Raw genomic sequence first — 27,423 nt, forward strand, 5'->3', positions numbered from 1 at the left:
AACTGCCCTACCCGCATCTACATGCTTGGTCACTTTCTCAAAAAAACTCAATAAGATTTGTGAGACATGACCTACCCTTGATGAAACCATGTTGACAATCTGAAATCAAGTTGTTGCTTGCTAGGTGATTATAAATCTTATTTCTTAAATTCCTTTCCAAAACCTCTCCTACAACAGTAGTAAGGCTCACTGGTCTACAATTACCTGGGTCATCTCTACTGCCCTTCTTGAATAAAGGCACAACATTTGCAATCCACCAGTCCTCTGGTACTAAACCTGTAGACAATTATGACTCAAATATCAATGCCAAAGGGTCTGCTATCGCCTCCCTAGCTTCCCAGAAAATCCTCGGATAAATATCATCTGGCCCAGGGACTTGTCGGTTTTCACTCCTTCTAGAATTGATAACACCTATTCGTAACTAACCTCGATCCTTTCTAGTCTAATATCTTGTACCTCATTCTTCTCCTCTGCAATATTTTCATTTTCCTAAGTGAAAACTGATGAGAAATGTTTGCTTAGCACCTCTCCAATCTCCACAGGGTCCACACTCAACTTCCCACTTCTGTCTTTGACTGGCCCTATTCCTACCCTAGACATCCTTTCATTCCTCACATACCTATAGAAAGCTTTGGGGTTCTCCTTTATTCTATTTCCTAAAGACTACTCGTGTCCTCTCTTTGCTCTTCTTAACTCTCTCTTAAAATCCTTCCTAGCTGATCTGTAACTCTCCATTGCCTCATCTGAACCATCTTGCCTCAGCAATACACAAGCCTCCTTCTGCTTAACAAGAGATGCAATTTCTGTAGTAAACCACAGTTCCCTTACCTTATCACTTCCTCCCTGCCTGACAGTGACATAGCTATCAAGGACATGCAATATCTGTTCCTTAAACCAGCTACACATTTCCATTGTTTGCATCCCCTGTATTTTGCTACCCTATTCTATGCACCCTAAGTCTTACCTAATCGCATTATAATTGTCCTTGCCCCATCGATAACTCTTGACCTGTGGCATGTACCTATCCCTCTCCTTCGCTAAACTAAATGTAACTGAATTATGGTCACTCTCTCCAAAGTACTCACCTCCAACTAAATCAAACACCTGGTCTGGTTCATTACCAAGCACCAGATCCAGTGTGGCCTCCCCTCTTGTCAGACCTTCGACATACTGTGTCAGGAAACTTTCCTGTACACATTGGACAAAAACTGTTTCATCCGATATACTAGAGTTATTGCATTTCCAGTCAGTGTTGGGGAAGTTAAAGTCCCCCATAATGACCACCCTGTTCCTTTCACTCCGACTCAGAATAATTTTGCCAATCCTCTCTCCCACCTCCCTGGAACTCTGCAGAGGCCTATAAAAAAACTCCAAGCAGTGTGACCTTTCCTCTCCTGTTTCTAACCTCAGCCCACACTACCTCAGTAGACGAGTCTTCGTCAAAAGTTCTTTCAGCCACCGTTATACTATCCTTGGCTAACAAGGCCACACCTCCCCCTCTTTTACTGCCTTGTCTATTCTTAATGAAAGATCTAAACCCTGGAACCTGCAACATCCATTTCTCACCCTGGTCTATCCATGTCTCCGGAATGGCCATAACATTCGAAGTCCCAGGTACCTATCTATACTGCAAGCTCACCTACCTTATTTCAGATACTTCTGGCGTTGAAGGAAACACATTTCAAACCAGCTTGCTGACTGCCAGCACATTCCTGTGACTGTGAAATCCTGTCACTGTCCTCCCTACTGTCATCCTCCTGTGCACTACAACTACACTTCAGGTTCCCATCCCCTTGCTGAGCTTGTTTAAACCCATCCAAATAGCATCAGCAAATTTCCCACCCAGGATATTAGTACCCCTCTGGTTCAAGTGATGACCATTCTGTTTGTACAGGTCCCACCTTCCCCACAATGAGCCCCAATAATCCAAGTACCTGAAACCCTCCCTCCTGCACCATCCTTGCAGCCACGTGTTCAGCTGATACCTCTCCCTATTCCTTGCCTCGCTACCACGTGGAACGGGTAACAAACCAGAGATAACAACTCTGTTTGTCCTAGCTCTCAGCTTCCACCCTAGCTCCCTGAAATCCTGTCTTACATCCCTATCCCTCTTTCTACCTATGTCATTGGTACCTAAATGGACCACGACTTGAGGCTGGTCACCCTCTCCCTTAAGGACCCCAAAGATACGATCTGAGACATTACCAACCCTGGCACCTGAGAGGCAACACACCAACTGTGAGTCTCATTTGTTGCCAACAAATCTTCTATCTGAACCTCTAACTATTGAGTCCCCAATGACTAACATTCTGCTCCTTCCCTTCTGTGCAACAGGGACAGGCCCTGTGCCAGAGACCTGGGCTCTCCTGCATCCTCCCCAACATTATCCAAAATGGTATACATGTTTTTCAGGGGAACGGTCACAGGGGATCCCTCCACTGATTGATTGCTTTTTCCCCCTTTGAACAGTCACCCGGCTTTCTTCGTGCCTAGGAGTAACTACTTTGCTGTAGCTCTTCTCTATCACAGCCTCTGCCTCCTGAATGATCCAAAGTTCATCCGGCTCCCGCTCCAGTTCCCAAACATGGTCTTGGAGGAGCGAGAGTTGGGTACACTTCCTGCAGATGTACTTGGTTGGGACACTAATAGCACCCCTCGCCTCAAACATCATGCAGGAAGAACATTCCTATCCCTGCACTGCCATCCCTGCTAGTCCCCTTATCACAAAGTAAAAATGAAGATGCTTACCTGATGTGTCCCTGGTCTTTAATGTTAAAGGAGGTGGTTAGGTGGGAGACCCTTCAAAGGTAGGGTCTCGGTTTGAGAAAACACTGACTTATATAGCTGGACAGAAATAAAAAGTAGAAGTCCCTCTTTTTCCAGAAACCTCTGCTCTCTGATTTCAAATATAAAAGCTCAAATCAGTGACTCACCGCCTCCGGCAGAATTAAAACAGAATTGGAGGACTCCTGCGCTTGAGCTAAGTTTTTTAAAGGTTCAAATCGGTGACTTACCACTCCCGGCAGGCCCCTGGTCCAAGCTCCCACCCTTCGAGTTGTTGCTGTAGCTGACAAACAGAAAAAAAAGTGCTTTCTCCTAAAGCCTACTTGTGGCCCTTTCTTATTTAAGTTCTTTTCTGCGTCCTTTATGTTTCTTTATATTCCTCAGGGGCCTTGTTTAATTTCAGTTTCCTAAATCTTAGATATACTTCCTTGTTATTTTTGACTACACTTTCAATATCTCTTGTCACCCAAGGTCGTGAAACTTACTATCTTTATCTTTCATCTTCACAGGAACATGTTAGTTCTGAACTCTGATCAATTGGCCTTTAAAATATTCCCACATGGCAGGTATGGATTTCCCCTCAAACAGCTGCCCACAATCTAATATCTCCACTTTCTGCCTAATACTATTATAATTAACCCTCTTGTAAATTAGCACCTAACAAATTCTGCCCCATCTAAACCACTGGCACTATGGGTGTCCCAGTCAGTGTTGAGGGTGTTAAAATCACCCACTACAACAGACCTATTTTTTATTGCAAAAACATATATTAATCATTTTAAAAAAAAACTTTATCTACATTCACTGATATTAATGCAGTTCTGCACAGTCTTGGCATATCAAGAAAAACAAAGATTGGAATTTAACATTCCCTGCAGTTGCAAGAACCAAAGGCATTTCTTACTCATGCAGGACAGTATTTACATTCGAGGCAACAAGAGACTCCAGTAATTGAATAGATCCTCTTTAAACTTTGGCAGAAAGACCTTAGACAGTAGTCTTGCCCCACTGCACTTTGGTGACAGCTGCCCCAAACTTTAGTGAGTCCCTCAGCATATTGTCCCGGGAATTTAGAATGTACCAGTCTGCAACACTCCGTTGAGGTCAACTCTTTGCAATGGAAGACCAACAAATTTTGGACAGTCCAAAGAGCATCCTTCACCAAGTTGATGGTCCTCCTGGCATAGTCAATATTTGTCTCAGTGTGCATGTCGGGAACAGCTCAAAGAGCACAGGGCCTTGTATCATGAAGCTACTCAGGATGAACCTCGACATAAACCACTGCATCTCTCTCCAGACCTCCTTCGCAAAGGTACGTACTAGAAGGAGACATGTGACAGTATCTTCACCAGCGCAGCCATTTTGAGGGCAGCGTGCTGTGGCGTTCAGAGACCAGGCATGCATGAAGGATTTGACAGGTAATGCCTTTCTCACCACCAGCTAAGCCACATTTTGGTGCTTATTTGAAAGTTCTGGTGATGAGACTTTCTACCAAATGACCTTGATTCTTTTTATATCTTTCCCTGATCTGCTTACATATCAGTTCGTCTGTCTCCAGCTGCCTAATGGAAGACCTATAGATAACACCATCAAAATGGTTACACCTTCTTTATTCTTAAATTCTACCCGTATGGCCTTGTTGGATGAACCCTCCAAGATGTCCTCCCTTAGGATAGCTGTTACATTCTCCTTAATCAGTAATGCAATTTCCACATCCTTCTTACATTCCTCTCTACCTCGCCTGAAACATTTAAATACTGGAATCTTGAACTTCCAGTCTTGCCCGTCACTCAACCAAGTTTCTGTAATGGCTATCACATCATAGTTCCATATGCTAATCCAGGCTCTAAGCTCTTCTGCTTTACCTGTTATACTAGGTAATGAGAAGGTACTTCATAGATAATATGATATAGTAGACAGGATAGAGAAATCCAGTACACTGTTTTAGGTTAAACAGGAAAAGGAGGCACTAGCCTGAATATTTTGATTGCTGGGCAGTTGTTCTTCCTTGCAGATGCAAGTTGCACATGGGGATCCTGTGGAATCCCCATCATAGTAGACTTCAAAGGAATCACCTGGGAAATTGAAGATTCCACTGATCAATTCCAGTATATCTGAAACCCTCTGAAAGTCTCCATTTAAATAGGTGACTTTGGAGAGTTCTGATGAAATTACGTTTAAAAACGTTATGCAGGAAAATTTACATTATTAACAACATAGTCTAACTCCTGGATAACTTTAACAGATTCCATGCTTACCTCACTTCCAACCACACTGCTCTCCTTTTACCTCCTCCCCTCTTGGGTCTTTACAGCACCCAAGAACCTAACATCCCACCGTCCAAATGTACACCTGACTGCCCCCGCAGCTACCTCCTCTCCCAGTACTGGACGCAATCCACAATATCACCACCGCCTTCCTTACGCTGCTGCAGGACCAAAACCTAGCTGCCCACCCACACCATTGCTGCTGCTAGAGAATCCAACCTAAAAGCCCCTTCCCATACAGGACCTCTTGCCTGAACCCATACCCTGATAAACCTAACCTATGGCAACCCCCTCCCCCCACCTTTTGTTCTCAACTTTCTAACAATGGGAAAAGTTTCACTCTATATGCAATGTAAAGACCTTTTATGATTTTGAACATATCTACCAAATTACCTCTCAACTTTCTTTAAAGGGTGAAATTTTAGCTTCTCCATTCTGTCCATGAAACTGAGATGCCTACAATCCACGAATCAGGGTGGTGCATCTGATTTTACAAAGTGTGCTTTTAACAGAAATGGGTAGTCTTAAAACAATAACAAAAAGTCCAAACATATTACAGAAATGGGGTCTCTGCATAATCATATGCTTAAATCAAAATTGGAGGAAATTCTGTAATATGAAGTAGGCTGAAACACAGCATGTCAGTACCTAAAAAGAGAAAAACTATTTGAAGCAGGACTTTAACTTGAATTGATAATCTGTGCAGTGTCACATCGTGGTAACAGATTCAATACCAAATGAGATTTAAAAGCTTTGCATAGGTCTTAAGGTTTTGACTTTTATTCATGTTAGGGAGCTGGAGCTGGATAAACTCTGGATCGTCCAAGGTGCTCAACACTTCATAGACAAGAGTTTTGGTGAGATGGTCACATTTGAGGTGCAGGCAGGGAGTCGCTGGGTGACCATCAGCAAAGACAAAGGGAGTAGGTAGAGAGTGCAGAAATCCCCTGTGGCCATTCCCCTCGAAAATAAGTGTACGGTTTTGGATACTGCTGGGGGATGACCATTCAGGGGAAAACAGCAGTAGCCAGGTTGGTCACACTATGATTGGCTCTGGGGCACAGTGGGAAAGGGTAAAGTTAAACAGGACCTTAGTGATAGGAGACTCGATGGTTAGGGGGAACAGACAGGAGATTCTGTGGCTGCAAACAGGAATCCAGGATTGTATGTTGCCTCTCAGCTGCAAGAGTCCAGGATGTCTTGGAGCGGCTGCAGAATCTCCTCAAAGGGAAGGGTGAGCAGTCAGAAGTCATTGTGAATATTGACACAAATGACATGCATAGAAATAGGGATGAAGTCCTGGGGAGTGATTATAGAGAGCTAGGAAAGAAGTTAAAAACCAGGACCTCGTCAGTGGTAATCTCCAGATTGCTTCCAGTGCCATAGGCGAGTGAGGGTAAGAATGGGAGGATTTAGCAGATTAATGCTTGGATAAACAATTGGTGCAGGGGGCAGGGATTCAGATTCTTAAATCATTAGGATCTTTTCAGGGGCAGAGGTGACCTGTTCAAGAGGGACAGGTTGCATCTGAACTGGAGGGGGCCCAATATCTTGGTGACCAGGTTTGCTAGTGCTACAAGGTAGGGTTTAATCTAGATTGGCAGGATGGTGGATACTCAACAGCAGGAAGGCAAGTGTGAGGTTGGAAGTAGATACAGTAATCAAAAATAGTGAAGTGAAGAGACCGGAGAGGCTGGAACACGACAGAGAGCAAGGAATGCCTGTTGGATTAAATTGCCTCAATTTCAATACGAAGGGCTGACAGATAAGGCCGATGAACTCAGCGCGTGGATAGGTGGTGAGATTGGGATATTATGGCTATTTCAGAGACATGGCTAAGGGAGGGATAGAACTGGCAGCTTAATGTGCCAGGGTACAGGTACTTTGGAGGGGATAGAAGTGGCGAAAAGAGGGGAGGGGAAAGTTGCATTTTTGATTAAGGTGAGTATCACAGCAGTAATCAGATGAAATAACTGAGGCTTTGTGGGTGGAGCTAAGAAATAAGAAGGGGATGTCCTATTGGCCCTACAAATAGTCAATGGAAATTAGAGGAACAAATATGCAAGGAGACTGGGGAGACTTGGAGGAGCAACAGGGTTGTCATAGCAGGAGGTTTGAATTTTCCGAACAGAGACTGGGACTGCCATAGCATTAAGGCCTTAAATGGGGTCAAATTTGTTAAGTGCGCTCAGGAACGTTTCCTCAAGAAGTATATAGAGGGTCCTACATGGGAAGGAACAAAACCCCGAGCTACTCTTGGGAAATTAGGCAAGACAGGTGACGGAGGTGACAGTGGGAGACCACTTTGGGAGCAGTGACCATAGTTCTATGAATTTTAAAATAGTTATGGAGAGGGATTCAAGGTGAATTTTGATGGAATTAAACAGGAGCTTGCAGGGGTTGATTGGAGTAGTTTGTTTTCAGGCAAAGGGGCATCCAGCAAGTGGGAGGCCTTTAAAAGTGAGATAGCTAGAGCTCAAGATCTATATGTTCCTGTGAGGGTGAAAGGCAAGGCTGACAGGAATAGGGAACCCTGAGTGACAAGAGATATTGAGCCTTTGACCAGAAGAAAGGAGGTATGGCTCAGGTACAGGCAGCTGGAATCAAGGGAATCCCTGAAGATGTACAAGGGATACAGGAGTTTACTGAAGAAGAAAATCAGGAGGGTGAAAAGAATGCATGCGATAGCCTTGGCTGAGAAGATTAGGGTGAATTCAAAGATGTTCTTTGAGTATATTAAAGGAAAAAGAATAACCAGAGAGAAAATAAAACCCCTCGAAGACCAAAGTGGACATGTATGTGTAGAACTGCAGGAAATGGGCAAGTCCTCGATGAATATTTCTCCTCTGTGTTTACCATGGAGAAAGACATGAAGACTTGGGGAAGTTAGTGGTCATATCTTGGAGACAGTACATATCACAGTAGGAGAGGTGTTGGATGTATTAAAATGTATAAGGTTGAATAAATCTCCTCGTCCTGACCACATATATCCAAGAACACTGCAAGAGGCGAGAGAAGAAATTGTGGGGCCTCTGGCTGATACTTTTGCATCATCGTTAGCTATGGGTGAGGTCCTGGAGGGTTGAGAATGTTGTGCCGTTATTCAAGAAGAGCTGCAAAGAAGATCCTGGGAACTATAGACCAGCAAGCCTAGTATCTGTGGTAGCTAAGTTACTTGAGAGGATTCTGAGATAAGATATACATGCACTTGGAAAGACAGGTTTTGATTAGGAGTAGTCAGCATGACTTTGTGCGTGGGAGATCATGCCTTACTAATTTGTTCGAGTTCTTTGACGAAGTCACCATAAAGGTTGACGAGGGCAGGACGGTAGATGTAATCTGTATGGAGCTGAAAATGTGTTGCTGGAAAAGCGCAGCAAGTCAAACAGCATCCAAGGAGCAGGAGAATCGACGTTTTGGGCATAACCCTTCTTCAAGAATGAGGAAGGTGTGTCCAGCAGCCTAAGATAAAAGATAGGGAGGAGGGACTTGGGGGAGGGGCATTGGAAATGCGATAGGCGGAAGGAGGTCAAGGTGAGGGTGATAGGTCGGAGAGGTCAGGAAGAAGATTGCAGGTTAGGACGGCGGTGCTGAGTTCGAGGGATTTGACTGAGACAAGGTGGGGGGAGGGGAAATGAGGAAACTGGAGAAATCTGAGTTCATCCCTTCTGGTTGGAGGGTTCCTAGGCAGAAGATGAGGTGCTCTTCCTCCAACCGTCGTATTGCTATGGTCTGGAGATGGAGGAGTCCTTGGTGGAGTGGGAGGGGGAGTTGAAGTGTTGAGCCACAGGGTGGTTGGGTTGGTTGGTCCGGGTGTCCCAGAGGTGTTCTCTGAAACGTTCCGCAAGTAGGCGGCCTGTCTCCCCAATATAGAGGAGGCCACATCGGGTGCAGCGGATGCAATAAATGATGTGTGTGGAGGTGCAGGTGAATTTGTGGCGGATATGGAAGTATCCCTTGGGGCCTTGGAGGAAAGTGGGGGGGGGAGGTGTGGGCGCAAGTTTTGCATTTCTGGCGGTTGCAGGGGAAGGTGCCGGGATTGGAGGTTGAGTTGGTGGGGGGTGTGGACCTGACGAGGGAGTCACAGAGGGCGTGGTCTTTTCGGAATGCTGATAGGGGAGGGGAGGGAAATATATCCCTGGTGATGGGATCCGTTTGGAGATGGCAGAAAAGACAGCGGATGATACGCTGTACATGGAGGTTGGTGGGGTGGTAAGTGAGGACCAGTGGGGTTCTGTCCTGGTACTCTGTTCCTCCACCGCATCTGTTCTACTTCCCGCTCCTCCGCCCTTGAGCCCCCAGACGTGGTCGACGATGCCCTCCACCGCATCTCCTCCACTTCCCGCTCCTCCGCCCTTGAGCCCCGCCTCTCCAACCGCCACCAGGACAGAAAAGACCACTCCCTCCGTGACTCCCTCGTCAGGTCCACACCCCCCACCAACCCAACATCCACTCCCGGCACCTTCCCCTGCAACCGCAAGAAATGCAAAACTTGCACCCACACCTCCCCCTCACTTCCCTCCAAGGCCCCAAGGGATACTTCCATATCCGCCACAAATTCACCTGCACCTCCACACACCTCATTTATTGCATCCGCTGCACCCGATGTGGCCTCCCCTATTTTGGGGAGACAGGCCGCCTACTTGCGGAACGTTTCAGAGAACACCTCTGGGACACCCGGACCAACCAACCCAACCACCCCGTGGCTCAACACTTCAACTCCCCCTCCCAATCCGCCAAGGACATGCAGGTCCTTGGACTCCTCCATCTCCAGACCATAGCAATGCGATGGTTGGAGGAAGAGCACCTCATCTTCCGCCTGGGAACCCTCCAACCAGAAGGGATGAACTCAGATTTCTCCAGTTTCCTCATTTCTCCTCCCCCCACCTTGTCTCAGTCAAATCCCTCGAACTCAGCACTGCCTTCCTAACCTGCAATCTTCTTCCTGACCTCTCCGCCCCCACCCCACTCCGGCCTATCACCCTCACCTTGACCTCCTTCCACCTATCGCATTTCCAACGCCCCTCCCTCAAGTCCCTCCTCCCTACCTTTTATCTTAGCCTGCTGGACACACCTTCCTCATTCCTGAAGAAGGGCTTCTGCCTGAAACGTCGATTCTCCTGCTCCTTGGATGCTGCCTGACCTGCTGCGCTTTTCCAGCAATACATTTTCAGCTCTGATCTCTAGCATCTGCAGTCCTCACTTTCTCATCGTAATCTGTATGGATTTCAGTAAGGCCTTTGGTAAGGTTCCACATGGTAGGCTGCTCTGGAAGATTAGATCGCATGGAATTTAAGGGGAGCTGGCAAATTTGATACTCAATTGTCTTGATTGTAGGAAGCATAGGGTAATAATGGAATGTTACTTGTTGGACTGGAGGCCTGTGACTCGTGAAGTGCCTCAGGGTTCGGTGCTGGGTCCATTGCTGTTTGTTATCAATATTAATGATTTGGATAAGAATATACAAGGCATGATTAGTAAGTTTACAGATAAATAGGAGGTACATGGACAGGGAGGAAGGTTATCAGAAATTGCAGCAGGACCTTGGTCAGCTGGGTAAATGGGTTGAGAAATGGCAAATGGAGTTTAATACGGAAAATCAAATAAGATAGGAGTTTCATGGTCAATGGTAGGGATTTCAGGAGTGCAGTGGAACAGAGGAACCTTGGAGTTCAGGTGCACGGTTCGCTGAAAGTGGAGTCACAAGTACACAAGTAGACAGGGCAGTGAAGAAGATCTTTGATACACTGGCCGTCATTGGTCAGGGCATTGAGTATAGAAGTTCCGAAGTTACATTGCAGTTGTACAGAATGTTTGTGAGACCGCACTTGGAGTATTGTGTTTTGTTCACCTTGCTATTGGAAGAATGTTATGAAACTGGAAAGAGTGCAGAAGAAATTTACAAGGATGTTGCCAGGACTCAAGGGTCTGAGCTGTCAGAAGAGGATGGAAAAGCTAGGACCTTTATCTTTAGAGCATAGGAGACTGAGGGGGGAATCTTATAGAATTGTACAAGATCATGAGAGGCATGCATAGGGTGAATGCACTCAGTCCTTTTCCTATGGTTGGGGAATCGAGGACTAGAGGGAAAGAATAAAAGGGAACCTGAGGGCAACCTTTTTACACATATGGAAATGAGCTGCCAGAAGTGGTTGAAGCTGATACATCGACAACATTTAAAAGACATTTGGACAAATACATGGATAGGAAAGGGTTGCAAGGATATGGGCCAAGTGCAGGGAAATGGGGTAAACGTGGATGAACCTTTTGATCGGCATGGACCAGTTTGGGCCAAAGGGCTTATCTCCATTTTGTGGGTCTCTATGATTCTGTGTATATGAGTGAGACATGTTAGAATTTTGTTTCATATTCACATGGCTCCTTTGGTCTGTCCATGGTGGATACTGAGTTAGTGGATATCGAAGTGGGGAAAGAGGGGTCATGGGAGTGGGTAAGGTGTAATAGTTGGCTTGGCCAGGCCATTGAAAATGATTGGCCAAAGTCATGGTATGATCAGTGAGGCTAGAGGGTCTAAACATTTCTAAAAATAGAATGAAGTTCTAGAAAACTGAAGTGGGCAGGGATGGGAAGGAGAGAACGTTGGATGGTCAGTAAGAAGCCCTTCAAAGCAGGTACATTGGCAGATACACTTCATAATGAAGTAGACAAGCAGGAGGCTGGAAGAACACAGCAAGCCAGGGAGCATCAGGAGGTGAAGTCGATGTTTCAGATATAACGCTTCTTCAGGACTAGGGGTGGGCAAGAGGGGAGCTACAGATAAAGGGGAATGAGTGAGGGTTTTACATGGAGAGAAGGGCAGTGAAATGAGGTAGCGATAAGTGAACACAGTTCGATGGGAGGAATTAATCCGGTTGGTGGCTGGAAGGAAGGGTCAGTCGTGAAATGAAAGGGAGGAGGAGGAGGGGCTGGATAGGGAGTCGAGGGTGATGGGACAGGAGGTTATTTGAAATCTGAGAACTCAATGTTGAGTCTTCTTAATGTAGGAAAATTGTTCCTAATAGCGATAGGTCAGTGGGGAGTGGAGCAGTTAGGTGGGAAGGAAGATGGACAGGTCACGATGGCAGTGCCAAGTTGGAGGGTTGGATCTGCGATGAGGTTGGTGGGGGAGATTTGGAAACTCGTGAAGTTAATGTTAATGCCGTGTAATTGAAGAGTTTCCAGGCAGAAGATGAGGCGTTCTTCCTCCATTTGTCTGATGGCTTTGATTTGGCAGTGGAAGAGGCCCAGGACTTGCATGTCCTTGGGGGAGTGGGACAGGGAGTTGATATGGTCGGCCACAGGGCAGTAGCATTGTTTGGTGCATATGTCCCAGAGATGTTCTGGCGTCCTGTCTGCCAGATGGAGAGGAGGCCACATCGAAAGCAATGGACACAGTAGATCAGATGGGTGGATGTGCAGAAAAATCTCTGCCGGGGCCTTGGATGGAGGTGAGGGTGGAGATGTAGGAGCAAGTTAATTTAGATAAATGCAAGGTGCTGCATTTTGGGAAAGCAAATCTTAGCAGGACTTGTACACTTAATGGTAAGGTCCTCAGAGTGTTGCTGAACAAAGACATCTTGGAGTGCAGGTTAATAGAATCACAGGTAGATAGGATAGCGAAGAAGGCGTTTATTATGCTTTCCTTTATTGGTCAGAGTATTGAGTACGGGAGTTCGGAGGTCATGTTGCGACTGTACAGAACATTGGTTAGGCCACTTTTGGAATATTGCAAGCAGTTCTCGTCTCAATCCTATCAGTAGGATGTTGTGAAACTTGAAATGGTTCAGAAAAGATTTACAAGGATATTGCCAGGGTTGAAGAATTTGAGCGAAAAGGAGAGGTTGAATAGGCTGGGGCTGTTTTCCCAGGAGTGTTGGAGGCTAAGGGGTGATCTTATCGAGGTTTATAAAATCATGAGGGGCATGGATAGGACAAATAGACAAAGTATTTTTCCTGGGGTCGGGGAGTCAAGAACTAGAGGACATAGGTTTAGGGTGAGAGGTAAAAGATATAAAAGAGACCTAAGGGGCAATTTTTTCACGCAGAGGGTGGTGTGTGTATGTAATGAGCTGCCAGAGGAAATGGTGGAGGCTGGTACAATTGCAATATTTAAAAGGCATCTGGATGGATAAATGAATAGAAGGGTTTGGAGGGATATGGGGCAGGTGGGACTAGATTGCATTGGGATATCTGGTCGGCATGGATGAGGGGTACCAAAGGGTCTGTTTCCTTGCTGTACATGTCTATGACTCTGACTCTTATCCCTCCTGCAGTGGCACTAGAAGGTGCCAGGTGTGTAGGATGGGTTGGTTGAGGGCATGGACCTAACAATGGAGTCACGGAGGGAATGGTCTGTGCGGAATACAAATAGGGGTGGGAGGGGAAATATATCTTTGGTTGATGGAGACTGATTGCAGGCAGCAGAAAAAACGGAGGATAATGCACCGTATCCGGAGATTAGTGGGGTGGAAGGTGAGGACCAGTGGGATTCTATCCTTGTTGCAGTTGGAGGGATGGGGCTCAAGGGCGAAAGTACAGGAAGTGAAGGAGATACGCTGCAGGGCATTGTTGATCATGTAGGAAGGAAAATTGTGGTCCTTGAACTAGGAGGCCACCTGGGATGTCCGGGAGTGGAATTGCTCCTGCTGAGAGCAGATACGGTGGAGGCAGAGGAATTGAGAGTAAGGGATTGTGCTTTTACAGGAGGGATAAGTGGGAGGAGGTGTAGTCAAGGGAGCTTTGGGAGTTGGTGGGTTTGAAATGATGTCTGTATTGAGTTGGTCGCTGGAGATGGAGACAGAGAGGTCCAGGAAAGGGAGGGAGGTGTCAGAGATGGTTAGGGTGGAAGGTATTGGTGAAGTTAATTAACTGTTCACCCTCCTCTTGGGAGCACAAGGTGGCGCCAGTACAGTCGTCATGCAGCGGAGGAAAAGGTGGGAGAATGGTGCCCACATAATTGCGGAAGATGGATTGGTCCACTCACAGCTCCTTCCCACACCTCTTGCCAGGAGGCCAACTTATTTAACTGGCCATGTTTTAGCTGCTATGTGGGGTTTTGTTTGCCAGCTACAAGATTCCAGATAGCACAGAAATTGGGCTTAATAGATACCTTAATCATCTCAGTTAATCGTCCTGCGTCCCTAACTAGGTCTTCCTGAAAATGACCCTGGAATAGAATGGTGTCAACAAGCTTCACAGAATGTTGTGTTTATTTTCCTCAGTTCCTATCCCATTGGCCTCTGAAAATAACCTTAGTTGCTATTCTGGCCAGTACTGTGACTTGGACTTTGAAATGCCAAGTTTCTTTAGACTGCGTAGTGCAACGTGGTGACATAACATGGCAACTGAAGGTTTATTTAAAAGTAGATATGTATTGTAATCAAGATTCTCTATTAGTATATATCTTATAGTACATGTGTCCTGCTACAATTTCATCAACAGTTTTATCAGTTATATAAATTGCAGTTGTTATTTCAGAATTAGCATACTTTTAAATCTGACAGCAGATGGCAGCATTTGAGGTAGTTATCCTGTTCCGGTGTTTGTCGAGAACATGTTTGAACATGTTTTCAAAGTTTTTGGCACCAGACAAGGAAACAAGTTGGATAATCTGCAATGATGTTCCCTTGACCAATTTGCGTAGTATGCCATGTAAATAAATTGATTTAATTAGGTGATAAAGAAGATTAAATTTCTGGCTTATTTGTTTTGTTAAAATAAGATAATCCTTCCATTTTATTCATTCTCACGTTCTGAATTTTGCCCACTTTACCAACAGGGGCTTAGTGATGCGGTAAACAGTGAGAAAGTCATTAGATGAGTCATCCTAGGCATGTTACATTTTTGCCCCTCCACTTGCATAACCCAGGAAAACAGGCACCACTGAAATGAATGATCTTATTCACACAAATTAAAGGTTAAGAGATGTTTGCCTTATTTATACGTTTCTGAAAACAGACTTTGAACCTCAGAGACTAATCTGTCTCTGCTATATTGTTGATAATTGGAAAATACTGTGGACAGTGTATTGAATCCGATATTTATCCGATGAAAAGAGTGAGTGAAGTAATGTGTGAATGCCAAAGTCACAAGTTTGCTCCAAGAGTCCTATTTGTTAGGGAAATTTTGTGTCATCATTGGCTTTCCCAATATGATAATGGCCATGAGGAAAAGAGGCTTCCTTGTATTGGTGGGTTCTGTCCCTACCTCTGAATCAGAAACCCAGATTTTGAGTTCCACTCCACAACTTGATGGTTATGAAGTTTACATGCATAACATGGTAAAACAGGTGACAATCAACCCGCAAATCCTTCTACTTAACCTCGGGCAGATGCTAAGAGCAGAAGAGACTTCTGATCAGCTATATTTGATGCAGAGTGGCAACCCTCTAGCTATGGCGACTGGTTAACAATCTGTTCTGGTGAAACAAGCTATGGAAAACAGCCAGTTTTCTGGGCCTAGTGATATCGTTTTAACTACGGATGTGCAATATTTCTATTTATCATCCTCCATCAGGATGGTCTGAAAGCTCTCTGCTTCTTCCTTGAAAAAAGGCTACCATAGTCTGTGCACCACCATACCCCTTCCCTTGGCTTGTTCTCACTTTGAACAACTCCACCTTTAACTCATTTCTTTTCTCTAAGTCACAAGTACCACGGATCCCAGTTATGCAATGTTCTTTGCAGGGTATGTAGGACATTCCTTGCTTTAGTTGTGCACGGGTCCCCATCCACAAGTCTTTCCCTGATACACAATGTCCTCAGTGTTGCTTCTTATGCTCATCCGGAATTGGAAAAATGAATCAGTTTTGTTTCCGATTTCCATCCTTCTCTCACCTTCAATTCATCCATCCCTGACTCTTTCCTTCTGTGTCTTGACTTCACTGTTTCCATTTCTGAGGCTACACTGTCAACCAATATTCATTCCAAGCCCATCAACCCCCATGGTCACCTTGACTGCACCTCTCCTTAATCTGTGTCCTGATTTGATTCCATTCTCCCTGTTTCTCAGTCTCCATAATATCTGTTCAGATAATATTACCTTCCACCAGCCCGTCTCCGAATGATTGCCTGTTTTCTCAATTGAGGATTCCACCACCCCTGTATTTGTTGACAAAGCCTTCATGTTTGATCAATCTCTTATAATTCTACCTTCGTTCCTTCCCCTCCTTCTCAGAACAGTAGAATTCCACTAATCCTTAGTTTCCACCTCACTAGTCTTCACACTCATAGGATCATGCTTCACATTTCCACCACCTTCAGCAGAGTGCCACCACTAAGCACATGTTCCCTTCCCTTCCACTGTCAGTATTCAGCAGGGACCGTCCTTTCCATAACACCCTAGTCCAATCCTGCATCACTCCAAACACTTGCCCGCTCCCCCATGGCATCTTCCCATGTCATCGCAGGTGTAACACTTGCCTATTCACCTCCTTTCTTTTATGTCCAAGATCCCAAACACACCTTGCAGGTGGAGCAGCATTTCAGTTATACTTCTTCAAACCTATTGCATTTGCTACTTGAATTGCTGTAACTTCTGCATTGGTGTGACCAAATGCAGACTGAGTGACCATTTTGTGATACACCTCCATTCTATCCATAGAAATGACCCTGACCTACCAGTTGCTTGTCATTTCAATAAACCACCTTGCTGTCATGCAAACATTTCTTTTTTGGGCCTGCTGCAAGTTTCCAGTGAAGCACAGTGCACATTTGAGGAACAGCACCACATTTTCCACTTAGGCATTGTACATCATCAAGGTATCAACATTGAATTCAATAGCTTCAGTAACTCAGAAATTTATGCCTGCCTTCCACTTCTCCAACAAGTGATATGTTTGTATTTTGTTTACTTTGCACTTTATAGCAAGGACAAATTCTCTCCCTTTTATATCTTAATTTACACTCTTTTTAACCTGATTTTTCTTTCTCAATATTAAGTCTCTTTCTTTTTTGTCTTGGGTCTATAAATCATCTGCCATCTTGCTTTTCCTCTGCCTGTCAAAAGCATAAAACAAACCTATTTTCACTGAAAGAAGTGTGTTTGTTAAGATATAGCAAGAAACTCTGCTAGGGCTCATGGTGAAAATCCCTTCAAAGAGCTTGATCACAGCAAGTTCTGAAGAAGAGTAATACCAGACCCGAAATGTTAACTTTGTTCCTTTGTTCACAGATGCTGTTAGAATGCTGAGTTTCTCCAGCATTTTCTGTATTTGTTACAGAAAATAAACATAAATGTGTGCTTTATCTGCCTCACATATCTCTAGAAGCGACAAGTCTTTTAAGTCTATGGGGAAGAAATTCTATAGCATTACTTTGGGAGAAGATTAGCACAAAGCAGATTTATCAAAGAATCTCCTGCAGAAATTCTAGGTGCACCACTCCAGGGATCCATTTGATTAAGTTATACTTATTCAGTGATGACAATATGGCTATTAGAAAAATATTGCTTTAAGCCAGATTTTGTGTATTATTTCAGTGAAAGAAAGCAGCTGTTACAGTTTACACACTCACACATTCCACTGTGTTCATCTGTAAATTGAAATGTCATGAAAATTATATTTCATGGACTTCACAATGAATCACTATTTTTTTAACCAAATTGCTTTTCCATTACATCTAAAATGGGACTAATTAATCTTTCTTATGGTGTTATGAGTACACCTTTTTTCAACTGATGATATCTTATCTATTTTTCTAAGTTTTTTGTTTGCTCGACATGGACATTTCCACACTAATTGATGTCTATTTGGAACTTTCTACAGAAGATATCCTTTCCCAAGTGGATAGGGCAGTGACGTATGATCACCACATTAAAACTAATTAATGTTTTAATATGAAACCACTTACTAAAATTTGCCTCAAATTTTCTTTTTATTAGACGCTAATATTTCAACATTTTTACAATTACCTTACTCAAACAAACCATTCAATGTGTTGAGTCTGTACTAATCACATGCCAGCTTGTCTAACGCCATTTTGCCCACCCACTAGTGCCGATGTAACAGAAATATCAGATTAACTCAATAAAATCTTAATTTTTCTCTATCTTTTCAGTACCGATCAATTTGCTGTGTTTTCCCACAATCAGTTTGATTCATGACTCACAGCATTGTGGGGTTGGATCTTACATTATTTTTGCTGTGATCAAGCTCTTTGAAGAGATTTTCACCATGAGCCCTAGCAGAGTTTCTTACTATATCTTAACAAACACACTTCTTTCAGTGAAAAGTGCAAGCGAGCATGCCAGGAGCAGCAGTAGTGCCAGGTATACTTGAAAACAAGTCAATCTGTTCAAGCTTCAACATTGAACTTTTGCATGCCAAACAGCATAAGCAGACAGTGGTGGAGATAAGCAATTCCATAGCCGACAGATCAGACCTAACCTCTGTAGTTCTGCCACATCCAGATGTGAATGGTGATGGGCCATTAATCTTAATCACAGGAGTAAGTGTTGGTCCCTCAATGTTTTACAATGTATATAAATAAATTGGATTAAGGAACTGAAGGTATGGTTGCAAATGACACAAAGATAGGAAAGAAATTTGTGAAGAGGACATAATGAGACTATAAAGGGATATAAATAAGTTAAGTGAGCAGTCATAGATTTGGCAAATGGAGCATAATGTGGGAAAATGTGAGTCTCCATTTCAGTAGGAAGAATAAAAATGGAGCATGTTATCAAAATAGTGAGAGATTGCAGAACTATCTCAGGGATTTCAGTGCACATGAATGTTAGTAAGCAGGTACAGCAAGTATTTAGAGAAACTCACAAACTGTTTATTGCAAGGTAAATTGAATATGGAGATGATGCTTCAGTTACACAGAGCATTAGTGAGACCACATGCAGAGTACTGTATACAGAATTGTATTTGATTTGATTTCATTTGATTTACTATTGTCATTTATACCGAGATACAGTGAACAATATTGTTTTGCGTGTTATCCAGGCAAATCACATCTTGCATAAGTACATCAGGGTAATAGAACAGAATTGTACTGTACTGTATGCGAGAATCTAGAGAGGGATATAGACAGTTTGAGTGAATGGGTGAAAACTTAGTAGATGGAATATAATTTGGAAACTGAGAGGTAATTAATTTTGACGGGAAGAATAGAAGTACTGAATATTACTTAAATGGAGAAAGACTACAGAAAACTACAACACAGAGGGATTTGGGTGTCCTCATACTTGAATCATGAAAAGCTAGCATCCAAATTTAACAGGCAATAGAGAAAGCAAAATGGCTTTTTTTTTAACTTCAAAGATAAAGGAGGATAAAAATAGGGAGGATTTGTTGAAAACTATAGAAGAAAATAGGCCACAGCTGGAATATAACGAACAGTTTTGGTCCTCATAACTAAGAAAAGATATACTGGCATTGGAGGAAGTGTAGAAAACGTTCCCTGAGTTGATTCCAGGTATATATGCATTTTCTTAGAGAGGAGAGATTGAGTAGGATGGACTTGTGGTCACTTGAGTTCAGAAGAATGGGATGATATCTTATCAAAACGTACAAGATTCTTGGGGAGCTTGATAGGGTAGATGCAGTTAGGGAGAGTGTGACCAGACAGCAGAATCCCAGTGTTAGAGGTTACCTATTTAAGACAGATGACCAGAAATTATTTTCTCAAAATCTGTGGAATTCTTTACGACAGAGGGCTGTCAAAGCTGGGTGTTTATTTTCCAATCAATAAGGGGATCAAGGATTATGAGGTTAAAGCAAGAAATTGCAGTTGAGGAATACCAGATTAATCATGATCATGTTGAATGGCAAAGCAGACCCACTGAGCTGAAGGTCCTACTTCTGCTCCTATACCTTTTTGTCTCCTTATTTAAGGCAGAATGTGACTGCATTGGAAGCAGTTCAGAGAAGGTTTACTGGACAAGTACTTGGGATGACTGGGGTGCCTTTTGAGAAAATGAAGATGGTAGGCTTGTATGTGCTAGAGTTTAGAAGAGTAAGGGGTGACTTGATTGAAGTATATAAAAACATGAGGAATCATGACAGTCAATGTGGAAAGGGTGTTCCTCTTGTGGATAAAATCTAGAACCAAGAATTACTGTTCAAAAGTAAGTGGTCATCTGTTTAAGACAATGAGGAGAATTATTTTTCTCTCAGTAAAAACAGTAGATGCAACAACTTGAATATTTTTAAGGCGGAGGTAGGTAGATGCTTGATAAGCAATGGGATGAAAGTTGTTTGTTGTAAGCGGGAATGTGGAATAATCAGCTCAGCTACGAATAATGAAGCAGGCTAATAGTTTTGGAGTAGGAGAAATACCTATGTTCTATTAAGTCTCCTTAACAGAAATGCAGTGCTGAATTTTACTGGAATTCAGCTAAACGTCAATTTTGTTGAATTTCAAAGATGGTCTCTCTGAGTGAAGTTTAGCAAGATTTCTCATGATACCTTCTCAAACTTGCCTCATTACTAATGCACCATGCCCCTCTGATTTCCTGCACATTGTATCCTCCCATTTACCATAGGCACACTCACACTATCTCTTCTGCTACTCACACTAAGGCTCCATGTCTACCACTCTCACTATCACATTGTAACATCTTCCCTCACTCATTCTCACCCACTCAATCCCTACACCACTAATCCTGACCTCTGTTTTCTAGGTAAAAACAAGGACTGCAGATGCTGGAAACTAGATTCTAGATTAGAGTGGTGCTGGAAAAGCACAGCATGTCAGGCAACATCCGAGGAGCAGGAAAATCGAGGTTTCGGGCAAAAGTCCTTTATCAGGAATAGAGGCAGGGTGCCTGCAGATTGGAGAGATAAATGAGAGGCGGGTGGGGGTGGGGAGAAAGTAGCATAGAGTACAGTAGGTGAGTGGGGGTGGGGATGGAGGTGATAGGTCAGAGAGGAGGGTAGAGTGGATAGGTGGAAAGGAAGGTAGGCAGGTAGGACAGGTCATGGGGACGGTGCTGTGCTGGAAGGCTGGAGCTGGGGTGAGGTGGGGGAAGGGGAAATGAGGAAATCCACATTGATGCCATAGGGTTGAAGTATTCCAAGGCGGAAGATGAGGTGTTCTTCCTCCAGGTGTCGGGTGGTGAGGGAGGAGACCCAGGGCCTGCATGTCCTTGGCAGAGTGGGAGGAGGAGTTGAAATGTTGGGCCATAGGGTGGTGGGGTTGATTGGTGCGGGTGTCCTGGAGATGTTCCCTAAAGTGCTCTGCTAGGAGGGGTCCAGTCTCCCCACTGTAGAGGAGACCGCATCGGGAGCAACGGATACAATAAATGATATTGGTGGATGTGCAGGTAAAATTTTGGATGTGGAAGGCTCCTTTGGGGCCTTGGATAGAGGTGAGGGAGGAGGTGTGGGCACAGGTTTTGCAATTCCTGCAGTGGCAGGAGGATGTCGGGAAGGAAGGATGGGTTGTTGGGGGGCGTGGACCTGACCATGTAGTCATGGAGAGAACGGTCTTTGCGGAAAGTGGAAATGAGTGGGGAGGGAAATATATCCCTGGTGGTGGGGTCCGTTTGGAGGTGGCGGAAATGTCGTCCAGTGATGTGGTTTGTGCGAAGATTGGTAGGATGGAAGGTGAACACCAAGGGGTTCTGTTCTTGTTGCGGTTGGAGGGGTAGGGTTTGAGAATGGAGGGGCGGGATGTGGACGAGATGCGTTGGAGGGCATCTTTAACCACATGGGAAGGGAAATTGCGGTCTCTAAAGAAGGAGGCCATCTGGTATGTTCTACTCACTCAGGACACCTCACTACCCGTCTTTCATCAGATTAGCCATTGGGCTAGCCACATTCATCTCACTCAATTCCATTCTTTGTTTCTTTCTGAAGGAAAAGACTCATTATTGAGCAAAAAGAGCCAACGAGGGAGGTGAGGTATTTGATATTCAGCTCTTTGCCATCGACAAAAAGAGGATCCTGACATTGACCACTGTAAGTGGCAGACATCTGTGCCCAGATGCCTGGACTGATATTGTTGGCTGCCCTTGACTTGCCCCTCAGTCAGGAAGACTTGGTTCTGTGTTTCCTTTGATTTGATTTAGGACTACTCCCCTTAGACTTTGAGAAGTGGACATTTGATTGATGCATATGCAGTCTATTTGCTGCATAAACTGGTAACACAAGGTGCAGATAGAGTCTTAGAGTTGTACAGCATGGAAACAGATTCTTTGATCCAATTCGTCCATGCTGGCCAGGTATCTAAAATTAATCTAGTCCGATTTGCCAGTATTTGTCCCATATCCCTCTAAACCCTTCTTATTCATGTACCCATCCAGATACCTCTTAAATGTTGTAATTGTACCACTTCCTTTGGCAGCTCATTCCAAACGTACACCGTGCTGTGTGTGAAACAGTTGCCCTTTAAGTCTCTCTTAAATTTTCCCCTCTCATCTTAAAGCTATGCTCTCAAATGTTGGACTTGCCTATCCTGGGAAAAAGACCTTAGCTATTCACTCTATCCATGCCCTTCATGATTTTATAAACTTCTGTAAGGTCACCCATCAACCTCTGACAATCTAAGGAAAATAGTCTCAGCTATTGCTATAATACAAACCTCCAATCCTGGCAACATTCTTGTAAATCTTTTCTGCACCCTTTCAAATTTAATAATATTTTTCCTATAACAAGAAGACCAGCGTTGAACAAAATATTCCAAAAGTGGCCTAACTAATGTCCTGTACAGCCGCAACATGACCTCCCAACTTCTATACTCAATGCACCGGCTGATAAAGGCAAGTGTGCTAAATGCCTTCTTCACCATCTTGTTTACCTATGAATCCATGTTCAAGGAACTGTGCACCTGCAGGTGTCTTTGTTTGACAACATGCCCCAGGACTCTACCATTAAGTGTATAATCCTGTCCTGACTTACCTTCCAGAATACAACACCTCACATTTATCTAAATTAAACTCCATCTGCCACTCTTTGGCCCATCTGATCAAGGTCCCATTGTACTCTGAGGTAACCTTCTTCACTGTCCACGCCGCCGCCAATTTTGGTATCATCAGCAAACTTATTAACCATTCCTCCTATATTCACATCCAAATCATTTATGTAAATGACAAAAACAGTTGACCCAGATCCTTGTAGCACATCACTGGTCACAGACCTTCAGTCTAAAAAACAACCCTCCACCACGCCCTTCTGTCTCCTACCTTCAAGCCAGTTTTGTATCCAAATGGCTAACTCTCCCTGGATTCCTTGCTAACCAGTTTACCAAGTGAAACCATGTTCCACGCCTTGGTGAAGTCCATATTGACAACGTCCACCCACTCTACCTCATCAATTTTCTTTTTCACTTCTTTAAAATCCTCAATCAAGTTAGTGAGATATGATTTCCCACACAGAAAGCTATGTTGACTATCTCTAACCAGTCCTTGCCTTTCCAAATCCTGTAAATCCTGTCCCTCAGAATCCCCTTGAACAACTTAACCACCACTAACATCAGACTCACCAGTCTATAGTTCCCTGGCTTTTCCTTACCACGTTAGGATACAGATATCTCAGATAGGGGCCCAGCAATCACTTTCATCTTCCCACAAAGTTCTAGGATATACCTAATCATGTTCTGGATTAGTGGTGCTGGAAGAGCACAGCAGTTCAGGCAGCATCTGAGGAGCAGTAAAATCGACGTTTCGGGCAAAAGCCCTTCATCAGGAAACGTCGATTTTACTGCTCCTCGGATGCTGCCTGAACTGCTGTGCTCTTCCAGCACCACTAATCCAGAATCTGGTTTCCAGCATCTGCAGTCATTGTTTTTACCTACACCTAATCATGTCCAGGGGATTTATCCACCTTTATGCAATTTAAAATGTTAAGCACCGCCTCCTCTGTAATAAAGAACAGAGAAAATTTACAGCCCAGGAACAGGCCCTTTGGCCCTCCAAGCCTGAGCCGATCCAAATCCACTGTCAAAACCTATCACCCAATTCCGAAGCATCTCTATCCCTCTGCTCCCCTTCTCCTCATCTATTTGTCCAGACATACCTTAAATGAATCTACCGTGCCTGCCTCTATTACCTCTGCTGGCAACGCGTTCCAGGGGCACCTACCACCTTTTGTGTAAAGTACATGCCGCGTATATCCCCCTTAAACCTTTCACCTCTCACCTTGAACACATGACTTTTTGTTATTGCATTCCTCACCCTGGGAAAAAGCTTATCTTTACCCTGTCTAAACCCTCATGATGTTGTAGACCTCAATTAGGTCCCCCGTCAATCTTTTTTCTAATGAAAATCCTAACCTACTCAACCTCTCTTCATAGCTAGCACCTTCCATACCAGGCAACATCCTTGTAAACCTTCTCTACACTCTCTCCAAAGTGTCCACATTTTGGTAATGTGGTGACCAGAACTGTACACAGTATTCCAAATGCGGCCGAACCAAAGTCTTGTACAATTTTAACATGACCTGCCAGCTCTTGTACTCAATACTCCATCCAATGAAGGCAAGCGCACCATATGCCTTCTTGACCACACTATCCACCTGTGCAGCCACCTTCAGGGTACAATGGACCTGAACTCCCAGATCTCTCTGCTCAACAACTTTTCCCAAGGCTCTTCCGTTTACTGCATAATTCGCTCTAGAATTAGAGTTCCCAAAGTGCATCACCTCACATTTGCCTGGATTGAACTCCATCTGCCTCTTCTCTGCCCATCTCTCACACCTAATCTATATTTTCCTGTATTCTTTGACAGTCCCCTATGCTTTCTGCTACTCCACCAATCTTTGTGTCATCTGCAAACTTGCTGATCAGACCAACAATGCCCACAGTGGCCCTAGCACTGATCCCTGTCGAACACCACTGGTCACCTTTCTCCATTTCGAGAAACTCCCTTCAACTACTACTCTCTGTCTCCTGTTGCTCAACCAGTTCTTTTTCCACCTAGCTAGAACACCCTGCACACCATGTGACTGCATTTTCTCCATTAGTTTACAATGAGGAACCTTATCAAACACCTTACTAAGGTCCATGTATATGACATCTGCAGTCCTTCCTTCATCTATCAACTTGGTCACTTCCTCAAAGAACTCTAATAAGTTGGTAAGGCATGATCTACCCCGTACAAAACCATGTTAATATGGACACCTTTTCAAGCTAGCACTCTTGAAGTTACTCCACGATGCCCAGTATCCCATCACCAAGTCGCTCTTTATTTACAGATGCATAATACATGACACTGATCCATCTAGCATAGAGCCAGCTCTTAGAGTAAGCAGTAGCCCTGACACTCCTATTTATTTTTTTTATTTTTTTTTATTTTTATTGAGGAGATTCTAACTCCTGTTTATATTTTTTTTTATTCAGTGAAGGGGAGGGATCTCCTGTGTTTTTTTTTTAAATTTAACCCCCACACTACCACCTAACTGTGGTAGTGCTTATATTTTTCCCAGCACCCATGGTGTGTGTGTGTACAGGTGTGAGACACAGTGAGAAACACAAGGTGCACGAATCTTTATTCAATTTCCACCACCAGGAAGACAGGAAAACACCCAAGTGGCCAGTGACAAGCACTGCCCTTCTCATCAAAGGGCAATGCTGTGTGATCAAAACAGTGAAGGGGAGGGCAGGACTAAATCAAAATAGAGTTGGAGGGGGAAATAATGCACTCCACTCCCTACGGCGCCCACCTCTCCCTGAACAACTCCAGGGTGTTGGTGGACACTGCGTGCTCCTTCTCCAAGGACACCTGGGCTCTAACGTAACCGCGGAAGAGGGGCAGGCAGTCGGCCCTAATGACCCCCTCCACGGCCCGCTGCCTGGACCTGTTGATGGCCAGTTTGGCCAGGCCTAGGAGCAGACCCACGAGGGGGTCTTCGGACCTGCCCTCCCTCCTCCGACACTCCTGTTTATATCTGTAAGCCAGGGCTCCCTGATTAGACGAGGTTAACAGCTGCAATCAGGAAACTCATATTCTATGAGATCCACCTGGCTGACATTGTGCCAATCACTACAGCTTATTTCTCCAAGTTCTCTAACTTCCATGCCCTTCTCCACTGTAAATACTGATGCAAGACATTTGTTTCGTGTCTCACCAATCTCCTGTGGTTATACATATAGATAGCCTTGTTGATCTTTAAGGGGCCCTTTTCTCTCCCTAGCTACTTTTTGCCCTTAATGTATTGTAGAATCTCTTTAGATTCTCCTTAACCCGATTTGCCAAAGCTATCTTGTCCCCTTTTTGCCCTCCTGATTTCCCTCTTGAGTACTCTCCAACTGCCCTTATGCTCCTTAAGGGATTCACTTCATCTCAACTGTCTACATCTGCCATATGCCTCCTTTTTTTTTCTCTCTAGTCATCCAACATTCCCTACACCTACCAGCCTTGTCCATCACAGTAATAGAAACTTACTGCCTCTGGGCTCTCATTATCTCACTTTTGAAGCCTCCCATTTTCCAGCTGTCCTTTTACCTGCGATTAATTTCTCCCGATCAACTTTTGAAAGTTCTTACCTAGTACCATCAAAATTTGCCTTACTCCAATTTTGATCTTTAACCTTTAGATTAGGTCTACCCTTTCCCATAACTATTTAAAACTAATAGAATTATGATCACTAGCCCCAGAGTGCTCCCTCACAGATATCTCAGTCACTTGCCCTGCCTTATTTCCCAAGAGAAGGTCACGTTTTTCTCCTTCTCTAGTAGATACATCCACATACTGAGAAAAAAAAATTTCTTGTGCACCCTTAACAAATTACTCACCATCCAGTCCCTTAATATTATGACAGTCCCAATCTATGCTTGGTATATTAAAATGCCTTATTGTTACAACCCTATCATTCTTAAAGATATCTGAGACCTCCTTACAAATTTGCTTCTCAATTTCCCACAGTTGGTGGGCCAAAATGAAAGCTGTGGCAGCCAGAAAAATGTCTTCACTGACTGTCCACAAGCTCCTTTTCCTCTGCAGCTTATGCAGTTGTTGTTCCCACACTTATCGGATAACATTAGCATAACCAATCATGCTGGCTAGTTTCTAAACTATACATCGTCTGCCACGCTAGTTCCCTCCATTACACTTAACCTATCACATTACAATACCATCGTCTTCAGTATTAGCTTGTCTATCAGTGATTTAACTAGCCTATCACAGTGAAGTGCACTACCATTATCTGTTACTGGAGCTCTGTAATATGATTCTGGGCATGCATATCAACACTAAGTTAACTACATAACTGCCAGAGTAACTTCCATAGCAGTAACATTTCAATGATAGGTGCCGGTGTGATCCAAAATGTAGCAGAACTCTATTGAAGTTCAGAAGCATATTTGAATTCAAGCCGGACCCTTAAAGTGTGATGAAGCTGGTAAAATGTCTAACGTAAACATCTATGGGTAGGGTTGTGCGGTCACTGCCAATGAATATGTCCTGAGATGGGATATTGGTGACTGTTGTT

At 44.0% G+C, this 27,423-nt stretch overlaps 1 protein-coding gene across 4 annotated transcripts in view; it reads left to right on the forward strand.

The window, feature by feature from the left end:
- nudt6 (nudix (nucleoside diphosphate linked moiety X)-type motif 6) overlaps positions 1-27,423 on the forward strand; it is a 222,832-nt gene that overhangs the window by 24,673 nt on the left and 170,736 nt on the right. Inside the window, exon 3 of one of the 4 annotated variants that reach the window (XM_072584198.1) lies at positions 4,082-4,202. The exons of the other annotated variants lie outside the window; for them this stretch is intronic. Coding sequence (XP_072440299.1) covers positions 4,187-4,202 — 16 coding nt within the window. The 5' untranslated portion in view covers positions 4,082-4,186. The remainder of the gene's footprint in view (positions 1-4,081; positions 4,203-27,423) is intronic. 4 annotated transcript variants of the gene reach the window in all.

The sequence above is a fragment of the Chiloscyllium punctatum genome, chromosome 14 (genome assembly GCF_047496795.1).
Source record: "Chiloscyllium punctatum isolate Juve2018m chromosome 14, sChiPun1.3, whole genome shotgun sequence".
NCBI classification, from domain to species: Eukaryota; Metazoa; Chordata; class Chondrichthyes; order Orectolobiformes; family Hemiscylliidae; genus Chiloscyllium; species Chiloscyllium punctatum.